General features: G+C 45.5%; 2 protein-coding genes across 5 annotated transcripts in view; one reads left to right on the forward strand and one right to left on the reverse strand.

The window, feature by feature from the left end:
- Nucleotides 1-18,890, forward strand: part of LOC137434292 (trafficking kinesin-binding protein 1) — a 1,208,017-nt gene that overhangs the window by 344,295 nt on the left and 844,832 nt on the right. The gene's annotated exons all lie outside the window — the stretch shown is intronic.
- The window catches only part of LOC137434295 (peptidyl-prolyl cis-trans isomerase FKBP9), a 52,558-nt gene that overhangs the window by 20,865 nt on the left and 12,803 nt on the right, over nt 1-18,890 (reverse strand). For 2 of the 4 annotated variants that reach the window (XM_068127178.2, XM_068127180.2), the window contains exons 2-7: nt 14,756-14,901; nt 12,570-12,759; nt 12,236-12,396; nt 11,102-11,291; nt 7,051-7,196; nt 6,647-6,836 (exon numbers count right to left, since the gene is read on the reverse strand). In XM_068127178.2, the coding sequence (XP_067983279.2) occupies nt 6,647-6,836; nt 7,051-7,196; nt 11,102-11,291; nt 12,236-12,396; nt 12,570-12,759; nt 14,756-14,901 (1,023 nt within the window). The remainder of the gene's footprint in view (nt 1-6,646; nt 6,837-7,050; nt 7,197-11,101; nt 11,292-12,235; nt 12,397-12,569; nt 12,760-14,755; nt 14,902-18,890) is intronic. The other 2 variants (XM_068127179.2, XM_068127181.2) reach the window with 1 other exon arrangement.

The raw sequence follows: 18,890 nt of genomic DNA on the forward strand, positions 1-18,890 counted from the left end.
GGTGCACCGGATGGTGCTGACTGTGCATAATGGGGTGGTGCTTTTAGTGCTTGGACGGGGTGCTCTGCACATTATTAAAGGCCGTAGGGCCACAGGGCACTCGTGGGTTGGTGTATCGATGCTGGCATGCGTGCTCTCCCTATGCATAACATCTGCATGTGTTCCTCAAAGAACAGGTCCTGGATCGTAGTGTAAATATCAGTGTTGTATAAATAATGCTCCCTACCGGCTGTATGTTTAGTTTGAGGATGCTTTCCGCGATTCGGTTATCCTGTGGGTGTGTTTCTGTTAGGAGAAGGGTGCAACGTCGCAGGGGGACATATTTACTCATTTGTGAACATCTGTAAAACTGTCGCACTCAGGGTTGAGTTAATAGTAGAGGGAACTACATCTGAGTGCCACACTAAAGTAGGTAAAAATTTATCGGGTCGGGACGCCCCGAGGTAGAGAAGGGTGCAGTGTTGCGGATATGGGATTTGCATCCATCCATATCCGCTTGTAAATATTCCCCTATTTCCTCAATACTTCCCAACTCTCCCCAATCCCCCATTCCCTAGTCCCATTTTCTGTAAACAACACTCTGTAGACCCGACCTCCCCCTATTTCCCCCATTAAATGTCGTGCCCAGGTTCACCGCATCTCATGTAAGACAAATATAGGACATCGTGCTAGTTATTCTTGGTCTATGTCAGTTAAGGACTCCTTTCCATTAATTCTGACCCTTCGTTGCACCAGAATGTGATTGTATGGCACCGTTAGGAAGTTTAGGACCTCCCAATACCTCCCCGCAGCTCTTCCTCACAGTTCAACAACAACAACAACAACAACAACAACGAGCGCAGGAAGTGCGCATCCGCACTCCGGCTTGGTTGGTAGGGGGTGTTGGGAGGGCACCAGGCCTTCCCAACGAGCCGCCATCAAACATGTGCTCGACGGGGTTACCAAATAGGGGCTCCCTGTCAGCTCCTCGTCAAGGGCGGAGCCCGGTAACCCCCGCACCCAATGGAAGCGGCGGACCGGCCCCAGTGGGGCGGAACCAACCAGCCGAGGGCGTGTCACTCCCCGCTGAGCATGCGCAGTGAGGGGGAGGTGACGTCAGATGCGTGCTGAGCTTGGAGAAAGAAAGACGTCCCCTCCGAGCGCTGTGAGGCCTCCCCGCATCTTCTGGACCGTGCTTTATCCTGTCCCCGAGCCAAGGTGCACCTTGTGCTATCGACCTACCTGTCCCTTCCTGCCATCAATCCCTGTGTAAGTCTGCCTTGTTCCGTTTGTCTGTGGTCTGTCTGGGATAAGATAAGACGGTAATTAAGTGCCCATCTCTTCTGTGTCTTTACCTCACTGCCTTGTAATCTACCCCTTTTCTCCACCACTGTAATTATACCCTCCTCCGGAGGTCTTGAGAACTGTACCCCTTGCGTCGTTTCCTCTTTCCCAGTCGTCGTGTCCTTTCTATCATTGATTTGGCATAGCGCGATTTGGCCAACGTCTGGGTGAATCGGGTGAGTTGGGGAAGAATCGGGGGAACTGTTAGGTCGCGGCACTACCACCGCTCGGTAAATAACATCTAATCCGCGGACTGTAACAATATCTTCCCCATGATGATCCCTAAAACCCCAATAACCTCCAGAACGACAAGCAGGGCTTGAGGCTGGTGCTCCTGCCTCACACCTCGACTTCACGCTGTCACGACTTCACGCTCGACTTCACGCTGTTGAAACCAAAGCTTTCAGAATCATTGGAATCTCCCACGATGAAGCTAACTCTGAGGGCCTTTCACTCACTCACCGCAGGCAGGTTGGTGGACTTTCTGTCTTCTACCGACTCCTCTCCAGCCTTGCTCCCCCAGCTCTCTCTGTGCTCTGCTCCCCAATTATTCCTGCAGGACGCACAAAATCTGCCAGCAACCCTCGTATGGTTAAACTGCCAAAATCAAGACTCTCTGCTCACCTTCATTCTTTCATTCCTCTTTACTCCCACCTCTGGAACAAACTCCCTCACTCTCTTCAATCCCACTCCTCCCTCCAGGTCTTCAAAACAGCTGTTCACCACAATCTCTTATCTTCCCCCATCCAAAACCTTGATCTTTTCTACCACCGTTAATTCACCCCAGATCCACTTTTTTGAAATACCGACTTCTTTCCTGGAAGTCCTAGCAGTGCCTATTTGTTTAATACCTCTCACACTCCCCCTCCCCTCCCTTCCCATGGCCTCCCAAGCCCTCTCCCTGCCACAGATCTCCCGATGTCCCTGTTCTCCACTGTTGTACTTGTGTGCTTCCTTCTCTCCCCATCTTGTCTCCCACTCCCTTTATTATATATTTTACGTGTCCGTTTTTTTTTGTCATTAATGTTAGCTTTTACACGAGCCTCGATCTTGTATTAAAAAAAAAAAGGGCCTCTCCACAGAAAACCCACTCAGAGGCAGGTCTATAGACTCCAACACCTTAATGAAAATGGGAAATCTCTTCTCAGACGATTTCCCGATCCAGTAACACCTGACAGTCACAACTGTGCAGATGAATCGGTGGTAGCTGCATTGCGCACCCTGGAGGACACAGACAAGAAGCCGTACCACTCGTACCAGGATCAAGAATGTACTTGAAGATCGCATCCACTCCATCAATGACCCAATCAAGAGGAATAGTCTGTATTGTACATCTCTGAACACAGCCAAGATCGTGAATTGAGGGAATTATTTGCCCATGAGATAGTAATCCTTCCCGATTCAGATTTTGGTAAGCTCCATGTATCAGGCACAACGTCTGAACAGCTGAAACGTCTTGAACAGCCGGAACAACCTGAGCCACCTCAAACGAATTACGACTGCAAAGTCCTGGACGGTGCCGTCATTGTCCACTGCCTGCTCACTACCAGCTTCATCACCTTCAATGGATATGCAGACAAGATGTTTATTTATCCCTTAATTGGAGAGGCAACTGCAGGATGCCACAAGGTTGGATGTTTATGTGGGATGCATACATTCCTGACAGTTTGAAGGAGAAAGAGAGAAAGGGGTGCGCAGAGAGGTATCGAGCCAGACCAAGCTTGGCCTGGTACCTGGATGGACTTCTTCCAAGATCCGCAAAACAAAAAGGAACCTCCAATGTTGCAGAATTAATCTGCCCACCAGAAAAATCTGTGCACATAACATCAGGTGAATATGTGGTATCTAAAGGTTCCAACAGTCCCATGCTGAACTGCAATCATGAGGATGCTGACACAAGGGACGTGGTTCATGCAGCGCATGTACTGGAGCAGGGTAGGAAGACTCTCCAAGTACGTACAACTATCCTTGCTCATGCATTCCACAATGTGGCAGTGACTTAACCTTTGGCTGACAACTGGGTGGCGTTTGGCATGGGCAAGAATTACAGATTCCACAGCATCAATGCCCTCTGTGCTAGCCTTGGAGAAGCAAGATCGCAAGCGCCAAAAGTGTTCCATGAAATATCTGGCTGTGATACCACATCGGCCTCCTAAGGCAAGTGACAAAGTCAGCCTGGCAAGCCTACGAAGAGATCACGAGGACATTTACGTATCTGGCTCGTCACCCTTTGAGGTCCTGAATGTAGACTATGATCATTTCTATAATATTGAGAGGCTGACTGCCATCCTGTATGACAAATCCAGTCCTTTGGAGTCTGTCAACGAGACAAGGAAGGAACTTTTCTGACTGAAGAATCTATCCATGGACAGAATGCCACCCATCCAGAAAAAACACTATTTTGGAAACTATGCAGCCTTCTTCTGGCTTCTATAACCTGAGATAAGTGATATTTTATCAGTGATGTGGGCCATCTTGGATTCTAGTATATTGTGTAAAAACCTGACAGAATTCAGGAGAGCTCCTATGCTAAAATCGCTTAGGGTTCGGAAGAATGAATGAAAAAATGAAAATGATCGTTTTAACACCATTTTCCCCACTAGAGTGGGGGTTAGCTTTGTGGGCCCCATGACAATCATGGTTCCCTTTTTGAGGCAATGTTTTTATGGCCGGATGCCCTTCCTGACGCTAAAATCGCTTAGGGTTAAGAAGCTCCATGCCAAATTTGGTGCTTCTATATCTGCTCTGTAACTGTAAACCATTAAACCACCTGACTATAAGGATCATAAATCGAAGTAAAACTGATAGATAAATTTAAATAAATGATGAATTAGCAAGTAAAGACATAAGCATAACATTTGCGGGTGGTAAGTGAAGACGGCTTTCTCAAATAATGATGAGGAATATACAATTGTAACAAGATAGAGACATTAACAATGTAGATCCTTGCTGTGGTATATGTATATAGAATATAGTAGATCTGAAAATGGACGATCTATATTAAAGTAGATCTGTACACACGCACACACGCCAATTACAAAAGCATCTCCCATTCCTTTTGGACTGGGCAAAGGTTTTGATACAAAAAAGCATTCCATGGAGGAAAGAAGAAAGTAGGTTTCACAAAAGGGATCCATAGGAGCCACATTAGGTGTGATGGAGATGCTGATGAAAAGTTCACAAGCGATTCAATATCAACTTGAGAACCATCTCGCTCACTCCGCTCAGCTAATCTCTCACATATATTTCCATTCCCAAAATGAGAGCCGAAACATTTGGGAACCATTTTGTTCCCTTAACATACAATAATAAGTTATGGAACTCTTTTGTGATTGCAACGTTGTGCTCCATCTCTTTAAAAACTAGAAAGGCACTTGGTAGAGCACATACCTCCGCCAGGCTGAACAGTTTATGTTTTGTATTCCACTGATAGGCCGGATCTGGATTCGGACCTGAACCAAAATCTAATCGGCTTGTTCTTGTCACACACCCAACTTGTCCCCCAGGTTTCGTCCAAATCCATCTATAACTTTTTCAGATATCGTGCTACGTATCGGTTTTTGGCCCTATCTCTCAATGGTGAAGAATCACTTAAAAATTGAATAATTGTCATATCCAGATATTCCAAAATATTGTCCAGATTTGACCAAAACCTTGATCTTTTCTACCCCCGTTAATTCACCCCAGATCCACTTTTTTGAAATACCAACTTCTTTCCTAGAAGTCCTAGCAGTGTCCATGTGTTTTATACCTCTCCTAACCCCGCCACCCCCCTTCCCTTGCCTCCTCTCCCCAAGCCTTCTCCCTCCCACAGATCTCCCGATGTCCCTGTTCTCCACTGTTGTACTTGTGTACTTCCCTCTCCCTCCTCATCTTGTCTCCCGCTTTATTATATGTTTTATGTGTCCGTTTGTTTTTTTTGGTGATGGATGTTGGCTATTACACGAGCCTCGATATTGTATACAAAAATAATAATAATAAAGAACCCTACATTAGGGGGATGGGGGGGGGGGGGGGGGGGGAATGTGGCATGAGTGCCCGAAACACTGATGGAGTGCTATGTGGTCGCAGGGCGACACAACGCTGTTAGGGAGATGTGGTGCGCATGCGGCCATATGCTCAAATCGATTATTACTTGCGAAACTCGAAGATTTTTCAAGTATATTGCTTGGTCTTGTGCGTTATTCTGTCTGTCTGTCTGTCTGTCGGTCGGTCTGTCTGTCTGTATGTCAGTCACCTACAGGTCAAAATTTTCAACCGATCTTCACAAAACTTCACCAAAGGGTAAAGTTGGTCAAAAGTAAGAAGCCTATTGTTTTTGGTGTCAAAAGGTCAATAGTTCAACATAGGCCAAATGTCACCAACTTTGTCAAATTTCTAAAATCCTCAATTTTCATCAGATTAACTTGAAATTTGAAGAGGATTTGCATATCTGTACACTAAATTCAACCACCAATTATATTTAGGTCAACATCGGCCAAAAGGTCAACATAAGCCAAATTTCTAAAATCCTCAATTTTTATCCGATTAACTTGAAATTTTAAAAATATTTGCATATCTGGTCACTGAATTCAACCCCCAACTATTTTTGAGGTCAACATAGGCCAAAAGGTCAACATAGGCCAGATTTTAAATCCTCAATTTTCATCCGATTAACTTGAAATTTGAAGAGGATTTGCATATCAGGTCACTGAATTGAACCACTAATTATATTTGAGGTCATCATAGGCCAACAACTTATTTTCGGGATCTTGCAAGTATCGTGCTATGCACGACATATTTCTTGTTATTTTTTATTCTTCATTGATCTAGGGCACTTTGATCTTGTACATGTATCGCATGCAGGATAAAGACATCAGTAGACATCAGTGGATTTTTAAAATGAATTTAAAGGGCACGACGAAATGACGGACGTACATATGGGATTTGAACCTGTGTTCCCGACCTCAAAAGCCAGGAGTTCAGATGACAACATCATCAGGCCTACTAAATATCATATCGACTTGTACTTTTTTCTAACATCGATAAAAAAATTTTTGCAGGAAACGTTCCTTGTCTCAGGAATTTGAGAAGCATCATTTTATGTTTTGGATGATTATCCATCATGTTTCCTTGACTACCTGCATGCTTCCCTGCTCCAGCAGCCCCTGTGAAGCCTCTGCTCCAGGAATCCTATTTAGGAGGGTGCTGAGCGTTCATTTTACGGACTGATTACACAACAGCACGAGGTCATTGAACGAGAGAAACATAAATGTGAAGACGTGCTTGATTTACAGTTTGAAAGGCCTCTTGCGAGCCGATTCGTACATCAACGTTTCCCTACCTGGAATAGAGTTTGGTACCATCAAGTAGGCTCGTATTGTAGTGCATGCCCACAAAGTCTCCCTTGTGCACGTGATGGGAGCATTCCTCAGGCAGGTGCTGCGTCTCAATGTTGACGTTGTCCGTTGGGTTGTGGAAATCGACCATGAGCACGTGCACGACTATAGCGGCCGATCCTGGAATCTTATTCACTGGGGGCATGGGACGATAAAGCAAGGAGGGTGGCATCTATACAGGCCATTACCATGCCCCAGAAGGGAAGCGTTCAATAAACAGTAATTAAATAACAAGTTGCACCTTTTTCACCTTTCTTAGCGACTACTGTGTTGACTAAGGACTACGAACACATTCATGACTTTTGTTAGCACTTTGTCAAGTCGTGTGCAACACGAGCGGTGTACCCACCAATGCCAGCTTCCCCATAGGCAAGATGTGGGGGGATGGTGAGTCTGCGATGCTCGCCCATACAAACCCCCAGCAAACCCTCCTCCATGCCGGCAATGATGTAGCCTTTTCCCAGGTATGTGTCGTACGTCTTGTCCTTCAGGTAACTGGCGTATACAGCCAACACGAAGATTTATACGTTGGTCGCAATATTGTCCACAAAAGACAACTCTAGCTCATCATCAGTAATATCAGCAGTCAGGGTCTGTTATTCTGCACGAGAACGTGTCATTCATTCATTCAGGGTCTGTTATTCCAGGCCTGTCATATTAATGGCAAACTCAACTTTTGGCTGAAAACACAACCCTGTTCTCGCATGGGAAAGAAGAAAATTGGAGGAAACAAAAACCAGGATTAAAAAAAGCCACAACAAGAAAAGGATCAAAGTTAAAGATAAAACACCTTTACCTGCCCAGGTATCATGTAATCTGCTTCTGCAGTCCATGCTGTCTGCTCACCTTCAATCCTAATTTGCCCTCTTTTGCCTTTTTTTGTGGAATTATCTTGTGTCGTTCCAAACCCTCTCTTTCTCCCAGTGCTTGAAGATTGCAATCCATCCTTACCTGCAGTTGCCTTCCATACCCACAACTAATCTACCTTGCATCACCCTTAAAACCTCTTCCTTCATGCAGGCCTTTCATTTCTTTCAGATCCTGTTTTTTTTGTCTACCTGTTCCCGATTGCCCAAATCAGTATCATTGTCATCATCATCATCATCATCATCCATGACCATAATCTGACGAAGAGCATTGTTCTGCCAGTTTCCATGGAGAGGTCATCACTCTGGCTGGAGAGGTCACATTACGACAGGAATTTGGAATTTGACCAAGGTACTGGAACACTGCCATATTTTTTCTGTAAGGCATTATGGGATCTTTAATGTGCACCAGTAATTGCTAACGAAAGAGACACTCCTCTTAAAGACTCACCCAACAGACGGTGTACTCATCGATGCAACACCCTGTCTGTGAAACCACCAATCTGACATTTTATAGTCATGTCAGGAATTGAACCCAGACTATGCCTCATATATATGTGTGTGCACCCTTTGGGTTATCCTACCAGCTGACTGTCAGTATAATATCCCTGAATATATGAATTCCTGTTAAACTTCAATGTAGTTCAATCTTTTTTTTATCCCGAATGTGCTGATGTAATAATAATAATAATAATGCATTTATTTTATATAGCGCTTTTCAGGAAGCCCAAAGACGCTTTATGAGTACGTCTATAAATGTGAGTACGTCTATAAATTAGGTACAATTAGAATGTGAGTACGTCATTAAAGTATGTACAATTAGAATGTGAGTATGTCTATAAAGTGGTAGTCTGTAGGCCACAAACACCACCTGGTGGTAGTCAGTATTGCACATTATCTTTTTTCAACAGTGCCTTGATTACAAGTAGAATGTGAGTATGTCTATAAAGTACATACAATAAGAATGTGAGTATGTCTATAAAGTACGTACAATTAGAATGTGAGTATGTCCATAAAGAATGTACAATTAGAATGTGAGTACATCTATAAAGTATGCACAATTAGAATGTGAGTACCTCTATAAAGTATGCACAATTAGAATGTGAGTACGTCTATAAAGTATGTACAATTAGAATGTGAGTACATCTATAAACTATGTACAATTAGAATGTGAGTGCGTCTATGAAGTATGTATAATTAGAATGTGAGTACATCTTTAAAGTATGTACAATTAGAATGTGAGTTGATCTATAAAGTATGTACAATTAGAATGTGAGTACATCTATAAAGTATGTTCAATTAGAATGTGAGTATCTCTATAAAGTATGTACAATTAGAATGTGAGTACATCTTTAAATTATGTGCAATTATAATTTGAGTACGTCTATAAAGTATGTACAATTAGAATGTGAGCACGTCCACAAAAGATGTACAATTAGAATGTGAGTACATCTATAAAGTATGTTCAATTAGAATGTGAGTACGTCTATAAAATATGTACAATTAGAATGTGAGTACGTCTATAAATTAGGTACAATTAGAATGTGAGTACGTCATTAAAGTATGTACAATTAGAATGTGAGTATGTCTATAAAGTATGTGCAATTAGAATGTGAGTACATTTAGAAAGTATGTACAATTAGAATGTGAGTACATCTATAAAGTATGTACAATTAGAATATGAGTGCGTCTATGAAGTATGTAGAATTAGAATGTGAGTACATCTATAAAGTATGTACAATTAGAATGCGAGTTCATCTGTAAAGTATTGTTATGGTTTTGAGAGTGTAAATAGAACATCATTAAAGGTTAAAGGTTTTCCCCCATAGTTAGTCCACAAGCAACACGTAGGCCCCTTAGAACATTAGTTATGTCATAGTATGTGTGAGGATAAGGCCATTTCCACGAGTGATACCTGCGTTGTGTAAAGAAATAATAAGCTTCGGTCCTTTTCATTTTGCGGCCACCCTCCAATCTCCATCATGGGCATAATCGATCCCGCGCTCCATTTGGCATCCCTCAATTTGTTACGCTTTGGGCTACTCGCGGCAGTTTGTTACGCTTTGGCCGCCAGCAGCGTTCGCTGCCCTTGGGATCGCTCGAAACCAGTCAAATGCCATGAGGTAGGCCTGGAAAGAGGGAGGAGCGCGAGGACGAGGTGTGGCCGCATCAAGCAGCACGTCAGAAGGTGGTGACGGCAAGGGCAACAACCAACCAGGGCTCGGTGGGCATGGTTAGAGAGGGCGTGGTAAGGGCGCATCTAGCGAGTGCTGGAAGGTTCGCTGAAAAGGCTATATAAGCACACGCACAAAGCCCTTGAACAGGACTGGCCAGAAGAACTTTGTTGTATGAGGACTCGTTGGGAGAGCGCACTGTAAGAGGGACTTGCACGATTCACGCATGAAAGAGGACTCGTTGGGAGAGGGCTTGGTGAAAGGACTTGTATTGGGAGCGCATACGGATTCGTATTGGGAGCGCATATAACGCCGTTTCATCTATTACGTACGCGACCATGGTCGCAAGTAACCGTCCAGCCAGCCTTACCTTTCGCCCCGCATTTAATCCCGTGTGCGCAAACGACCCGCGGGGAGCTTCTGCCACCCTGACCATCTTCTTTGCGGTACGAGTCGGGGACCAGAGCGATCTGCCTGGACGCCATTATCCTTGGACCATCACCCGGACCATCTGCAATCCCCGTGTGAGTGTCTGAGTGTGAAACGGGCCCGTGTCCTGGGATAGGTTAAGACTGTAATAAGGCTGCACTGTGTGTTCTTCTTCTCCTTCCTGCACAAATTGCAAATAAATCTGTTATTCCTTGTTTCTTCCTAATTCGACCGTATCAGTGTTTTCCTCCATTGGGTAAGCGTGGCACGATCAGAACCGCTCGGATCGGGTTTAGTAATTGTTAACGGCTCGGATCACGGTTCGCTATCGCTCGGCGTTTCCACCTACAACCGTGATTCGAGCGGGGCTTATTTCCTTGCTTCCTGGGCAGCGTTGGTAATTAGGTATTAGCGATTAGTCCTATGACCCTACTCAACGCTGTCCGGAAGTGACGTCATAGCCCCGGATCCCGTCGGCTAGTAAAAGACAAGGGGACTAATACCCCCTTGGTAAGGGGAAAGGCCGACCAGGAGATCCGCAACAGTATGTACAATTAGAATGTGAGTACATCTATAAAGTATGTACAATTAGAATGTGAGTATCTCTATAAAGTAAGTACAATTAGAATGTGAGTATGTCTATAAAGTATGTACAATTATAATGTGAGTACGTACAATTTCCCACATCACAAATTGTGGCTCATGAAAGGGCAGGATGATGGAGGAGTGATTTGATTTGTCCTCCATTGTCTTTACTTTTTGACAAGTTTATTTTTTAGAGAAAGAGGTTGAACCATTCCTACGTTTCATTTAGATTCGTAAAGCGTGGCATCAAGCTATGATGACCATGCTATCAGTGGCATCAGACTTTATTTTATCTGACCTTTAGTAAGCAACGTAAGCTGGAGGCTGTGATGACAGTGTCTCTTACCTGGAATCAAAGTTGGTGCCATCAAGTAGGGATCCATTGTAGTGGTAGCGGACAAAGTCTCCTGCCACAGTACGGCGATTGCAAGTGTGTGGCACGTGGTACGACTGTACAGCAACACGATCATGTGGGTTATGCAAGTCCAGCAGAAGTATGTCGAATACAAGTGTGGCATTGGGTGGAACTGCAGCATCTGCAAAATACGACGAGCGTATCTGTGAACAAGCTCACGTGCGAATGTCATACACTTCAAGAGTGATGCATCGTAGGTTGATTAAAATCACGACTCGGAGAAGATAAAACTCACACAACTCACACGACTTTCAATTGATAAAAAAAATTAATCATTATAAGATTTGAAAATCAAGCGAAATTATTTTGTTTTTGACCCCTGACCTTTCTGAGAATGCAATGGCGGCATGCTCACTTGTGTTGTAAAAGAAACAACATTTTATGTTCTAGTGAGTTTTTAATGCCACATTTGCCTCCAGAAGGGCAGACAGTGAATATAATTAACCAGACTAGGTCGTTTAATGGTTAGGCCATCAAATCTGGGTCTGGAAGGTCTGAGGTTGGAACCCCAGTTGACTCATAGCAAAGGCTTTAACAATGTTACGTGCTGCATCCTTGCTTGATGCTCAGCATTTGGAAGGTCGAGCATCACCAAACAACCGTAGGTTGGAAACCATAGCACAGGCTTCATCGGCCTAATGGCATTCAGCATTGAATTTCCTTGGAAGGGACATATATTCCACAGATGCCCGTCTAGATGCCATTAGTGGTCATACTTGGTGTCTGTTATGCCCCAAACTCGATCAACTTTTGGAATTGCTCATGTTTAGCAACAACAATGAAATGTATGCAATAAATATTGCTTCGATACAATTATATTTGAAACGGTTTTTTTGTTTTCTATATTTAAATTTTATCTCCCGAGCCTTGTATTTACTGATTGAGACACAAGTTACTCATTTTCTGCATTCAAAGTAATTCATGAATTAATTTCGCTCTCGAGTATTTATATTATCAGTTCATAAATTGTTTGCAGAAAATTTTGTTCTAATGTTTGAATTTTATCTGTATCGATGCAAAAAATAATAAATGAAAACATGACGGGATGTGCTGACTTGTACGTACCAGTGGCATCCTCACCTGCACCGTGTTCACCATATGCAAAGAATGGGGGAACAATGATGTGCCGCTGTTCACCAACGCACATGCCTCGTATGCCATTGTCAACACCAGGAATGAGCCAACCCGTGCCCACATACGAGTTGTACGTTTTATTCTGCCACGAGCTGGTGGTGCATGGAACATTGAGTGGTTCAGTTCCAACGTCGTAGAAAACGATGCACACGATATGAAACATTATGATTATAATCAGAATTTCCTCTACAAGTGTTGCTCAACATGTACACATGAGACTTGTGTCTGCAGCTGCCAACTTCACACGTGTCTTAGCCATCGGCACCTTGTGTCAAACAGTGAGCCATCGAGCAGCGAGCCATTGTAGTGGTAGCGTACATAATCTGAGACCTGGACCGTGCGATTGCATTGATGTGGTCGGTACAACGTCTGCACCTGTACAGCATCTACTAGGTTCCAAACGTCTGTCACGAGAAGCTCCAATTTCACGATTGAACCAAGAGAGAGAGGTATTCCTGTAAGGTAAATAGCACAGGGCAGAAACTCTGAATTAGACCCGTCGCACCAATTGGCCGGCATGTCTTTCATTCCATGTACAGTATACACACTAAAATAAATTCTCTTCTAAACTCTATCTTGGAGATCAGCTGCAGAGTGTCAGCTGGAGGTCATCATCTGGGGAATATAATCTTATTGGCCTGAGGAAGCCTGCTGTGAAGCAGGTGAGAGCGTCACCTGAGATCGGGCCTGCTCTTGCTTATTTGCTCAAATTTGCGGAGTAGATCAAGTTTTACTTTCTGGTTGGAAGCGCCTTCTTTCTTTAAAAAAAAATTGTTGTGGTTGCGGGTCTTTTATACCCAATGCATCCGCCAGGATCCGGCTATTAAAACCACATGAAGGTTGGCGAATCGTCCAAGAACTACAGCCAAGCGGAGCTTTGTCGGTGACTCTTTTACTGATGGTGCCTTAAATGTCATATCCCAGCTCTTCCTGCATCCGGGTTTATAAGCTCATTATCTGATGCACTATTGAGTTCCCGTTCCCCGATAACCACAAAACAGGTTCTCCTTAACCAGGGATTTATTATATAAGAAAATTGGGTGGGGAATAAGAAAAGCACACAGCTGTGTGGACCTCATGGCTGTTGGTGTCTGGTGCCACCAAAGAACATCGATGAAATAAAGAACAGAGCGCACGAGCATCAGTCACCACAGTCGTAGGTGAAGCATTGCGCCCTTAGTAGTCGTGGACGCTAGCTAGTGCAACCTCTAGTAGAGAGACACATCGGCTTCCCAGAGCAGTCGCTCCATGTTAGAGGGGTCCGACTTTTTTTTCGTCTGATTTTCGATTGTCAAGTGATTGTGAATATCCGATCATCCTGAGGGTTCTTGAGTGATTGCTGATTGGTCTCTTGACTCATCCTCCTCACATCAAGATGGTGGCGTATGGCAGTTAAGAAAGGGATCCGATTGATCTAGTGAATTGGCATGTAGAATCAGGCCGCGGTCACGTGACTTGGTTCACTCGGCCAAATAAGAAGATCTGTTATGTGACTGCCTATCGGCACGATACTTGCTCATACCAGGAACTTCAATTTGTATGGTAACACTGCTCCGGGTATGGGATCCGGCAGGAAGTTCTGGGAACGACTGGTTATCGTGGTCGCTTCGTGACTCGCATAACTCGGACCGGAGTTATCCGGTGGCGGCGGGACCGTAACAATACGTTAACCTTAAAGGGCCACAGACACAGAAAATCATGTTTGGTTTAATTAATAGATATTGCTTCACTTAGCACTTAATCGTCCTTTTTTTTAAAAATAAATATCACTCGATTGGCCCCCGCCACCCAAAAAACGGCGATTTGATTGCTCATGTGACTGGCTACGTCATCGAGGGAATTTTTGTTGCTGCTGGTAGTTTTTAATAATGATTTTGACTATCACAAGATTCTTGGTCAGGCAGTTATCATTGCGTGCTGAGAAACCTTTCCCTCGATTACATCACACAGGTGACATCATGAATGAACATCACGATTTTAGGGGCGGGACTCCACTACCAGCTAAAAGCTACCAGCAGCAACAAAAATTCCCTCGATGACGTAGCCAGTCACATGAGCAATCAAATCGCCGTTTTTTGGGTGGCGGGGGCCAATCGAGTGATATTTATTCAAAAAAAAAAAAAGGGACGATTAAGTGTTAAGTGAAGCAATATCTATTAATTAAACCAAACATGATTTTCTGTGTCTGTGGCCCTTTAAATTCTATAGAGACATCCCTCACAGCAACCCCAATGAAAAGCCAAGCCTCCAGAAAGGCTTGTAAACTCTTCTCGTCATCCACACAGCGATGATGATATTATGATTTACTTGAAATAACATGGAAGTTTGGAATTAGCCATTTTTTTCCCATCCAATTTTTTTTCAGCCGATAAGATGTTGCACATCCTCGTGGATTAGAAATGGCTACCTTCTATTACCCTGTCTACCTTGCACAAGTTGACTCTACCTTACCGTATCCCTGGGTTTTGATTGTTGGAGAAGATGGAATGCTGATATGCCTCTTCTCGTTCACACACATGCCGAGCAGCACTTGATCCAACTCCGGAACGAGCTCTCCAACCCCCACAAACACATTCAGCGTGTGATTCCTGTCATAACTGTATGTGAAATGGTAAACAGGTAAGCTTTGGAATCACTGGACGGGTCCAACTCAACAATTTATATTCTTATAAAGGTGTGTGTGTGTGTGTGTGTGTGTTTGTATTTGTATGTTTGTGTATGTGTGTGTGTCTTTGTGTGTGTGTGTGTGTGTGTGTGTGTGTGTGTGTGTGTGTGTGTGTGTGTGTGTGTGTGTGTATATATATTTGTGTGTGTGTGTGTGTATATATATATTTGTGTGTGTGTCTTTGTGTGTGTGTGTGTTTGTGTTTGGCAACCGTTGGAAAATTGTTCTTGCTCATGACTGATAATCATGGAAAATTGTTTTAGTAGAGAACTGTTGAAGTGGATTGGTTATTGTAGTGGATATTGGTTGTTGTAGTGGATATTGGTTCTTGCAGAGGATTGGTTGTTGTAGTGGAAAACTGCTGTTGTCGATTGGTTTAAGTGGAAAACTGCTGTTGTGGATTGGTTGTAGTGGAATACTGTTGTCGTGGATTGTTTTAAGTGCATTGGTGGTTGTGGAAAACTAGTGTAGTGGAAAACTGCTGTTATGGATTGGTTGTACTGGAAAACTGACTGCATCGTAAGCCCCTTAAGACCCCTAAGACACTCTAGAACCCTAAGACCCCACAATTAGAATCCTTAGACCCTTCAAACTCTGAGACCCCCGAAGACCCTAAAGACACTTTAGAACTCTAAGACACTTTAGGACCCTAAAAACTCTTACGACCCCTAAGATCCTTGAAATACACATAAGACTCCTAAGACCTTTTAGACCCCTAATACCCATCTGAACCTGAAGACCCTTTAGAACCCTAACACCCTGTAGACCCCTTGGACTTCAAAGACCCGTAAAACCCTTAGAACCCTAACACCCTTTAAATCCCAAAGACCCTTTAGAACCTTAAGACCCTTTTGACCCATAACACCCTTTGGACCCCTAAGACCACTCAGAATCCTAGATCCCTTTAAACCCCTAAGACCCATCAGACTTCTAAGACCCTTAAAACCCTTAGAACCATAAAACCCTTTCGAACCATAAGTCCCTTTCGACCCCTAAAACACCAGAGACTTCTAAGACCCTTAAAACCCTTAAACCTCTTTAAACCCTTTAAACCCCTCAGACCCTTTAGAACCCCAAAACACTTTAGAACTCTAAGACCCTTTAGACCCCTTTAAGACCCTTAAGAACCTTAAAACACTTAGAACCTTAAGCCATTTTAGAACCCCAAGTCCTTTTAGAACCAACACTAAAACTGCTTAGCCTTCTAAGACCATTTTTATATATACATGGTCTAGGCCCATGGAAGAGCTATGACCCTTTAGATCCCAAAGACCCTTTAAGTATAACCCTTAGACCCTTTAGAACCAGAAGACCCCTTAAACCCCCTCTAGAACCCTTTAGACCACTAAGACCTTTAAAACCACTTTAGACCTTTCCCCCTTTAAACCCCTCTAGAACCCTTTGAACCCATAAGACCTTTCAAATCCCTTTAGACCCTTCAGATCCCCGAAGACCATTAAGAACCCTTCAGAACCTTTTAGACCACCGACGTCCGCTAAGACCCTTAAAACCCCTTAAGAACCCTTCAAACCCATAAAACTCATAAAACCCTTTAGACCCCTTCGGGTCTAAAACCTTTAAGACACTTAAAAACCGAAGACCATTTCGACCCTTCGAACCTTAAAACCCTCAAGAACCCGAAGACCCATTCATACCTCTCGGACCCTCTTTATCATCTAATGAAGCCCGTCTATGACCACCCTCCATCGGAATATGAGCGTCTGTCCGACCGGGGACTATTCATTTTATTCCCATTTTCCCCTTCCTGCTTTTTCAGGCACCTTCTTGCTGTGTTCGAGCTTGTATCCATCAACCTATAGATTACGTCTTTACCCCACGCATGCAAAGAGAAAAGAGGGATTAAGCAATTGGTTCATGTCCGTCCGTCTGTCTGATCAGTTTATCTATATACATAAAACACTGTGTGTGTGTGTGTGTGTGTGTGTGTGTGTGTGTGTGTGTGTGTGTGTGTGTGTGTGTGTGTGTGTGTGTGTGTGTGTGTGTGTGTGTGTGTGTGTGTGTGTGTGTGTGTGTGTAGTGTGTGTAGTGTTACCGATAGACTCCGAAACGGAGAGGCTCACGTGCTTGATATTTGGCATAGACATGGCCATTGAGCCTGGGACGAACATGGCTGAGACCATATTTGACGAGATCCATATTTTTAATTCATATTTACCTCAGCGCATTTCAGCGAAATACCCGCTAATCTCAGCCAGTGCGAGCAGCTCGCTGATTCGCTCAGAGCGATCACGTGATGTTCCATCCCGTCACACGTTTGCACGTAATTCAGGGTGAAAAGCCATTGCGTTTTTTCACCTTTATGCGATCGTGTTTTGTGTCGATTTTGTGCGATATGAATTAAATTTTCATTCATATTTCGTGTTTTCGAATACGAAGGATTTCCCCTTTCGATTTCGAATACGAATCGAATACGAGCTTGAGTCGAGAGGGCGAATGTACGGGTTGGGAATGTACGGGTCTCCCCTCCCCCACCCGGCAATGCCGGGTACTTCTGCTAGGATCACGTGATGTTCCAACTTTGCCGCCATAATCTCACAGTTATGCGTTCGCACGTAATTCAGTTTTTTCACATTTCAGCGAGGAACACTGCCATTCACACCACATAGGTTTTTTTTCACTTTCATCTGATATTTGTGATTTATTTCAAACAAACTGTATTCCCATCTACACGGCCATGTATTCCTATTAACGTTATGTAAAGTACATAAATTGTGTGGATTACATCATTTCTGGATGTGATCAATATTGCCAGTAACCATCTATATCCCTCCCCTCCCCTTCTCCCCTCCCCCTCCCCTCCCCCTCCCCTTCCCCTTCCCTCCTCCCCCTCCATCCCTTTCCCTCCTCCCCCTCCATCCCTTTCCCCCCCTCCCCCTACACTTCCCCCTCCCTTCTCCCTCCACCCTACCCTCTCCCCTTCCCCCCTCCCCTTTCCCCTCCTCTCCCCCTCCCTTTCCCCCATGCCCCTCCCTTTCCCCCCTACCCCTTCCTTTCTGCCCTACCCCTTCCCCATCCCCCTCCCCCCCATGCTCCTCCCTTTCCCCCCTACCCATTCCTTTCTGCCCTACCCCTTCCCAACCCCCCCTCCCCCTTCCCCCTCCCCCCTCCCCCTTCCCCCTCCCCCCTCCCCCTTCCCCCTCCCCCTTCCCCCCTCCCCCTCCCCCCTCCCCTCCCCCCCTCCCCCTCCCCCCTCCCCCCCTCCCCCCTCCCCTCCCCTCCCCCCTCCCCCCTCCCCCCTCCCCTCCCCTCTCCCCTCCCCTCCCCCTCTCCCCTCCCCCTCCCCCTCTCCCCTCCCCCTCCACCTCCCCCTCCACCACACCCCTCGCCCTCCCCCACCCTCCCACTCCTCTCCCCCTCCCACTCCTCTCCCCCTCCCACTCCTCTCCCCCTCCCACTCCTCTCCCCCTCCCATCCCTCCCCTCCCCCTCCCCCTCCCATCCCTCCCCTCCCCCTCCCATCCCTCCCCTCCCATCCCTCCCCCTCCCATCCCTCCCATCCCTCCCCCTCCCCCCTCCCCCTCCCCTCCCCCTTCCCCCCTCTCCCTCCCCCTCCCCCTCCCTCCCCCCTCCCTCCCCCCTCCCCCTCCCTCCCCTCCCCTCCTCCCCCTCCCTCCCTTTCCCTCCTCCCCCTCCCCCTACCCTTCCCACTCCCTTCTCCCTCCACCCTACCCTCTCCCCTTCCCCACTCCCCTTTCCCCTCCTCTCCCCCTCCCCTCCCCCTCCCCTCCCCCTCCCTTTCCCCCATGCCCCTCCCTTTTCCCCCTACCCCTTCCTTTCCACCCTACCCCTTCCCCATCCCCCTCCACCCTCCCCTCCCCCACCCTTTTCCCCATGCTCCTCCCTTTCCCCCCTACCCCTTCCTTTCTGCCCTCCCCTCCCCTCCCCTCCCCCTCCCCCCTCC

This window comes from Myxine glutinosa, chromosome 10 (genome assembly GCF_964187855.1).
Source record: "Myxine glutinosa chromosome 10, kmMyxGlut1.1, whole genome shotgun sequence".
Taxonomy (NCBI): domain Eukaryota; kingdom Metazoa; phylum Chordata; class Myxini; order Myxiniformes; family Myxinidae; genus Myxine; species Myxine glutinosa.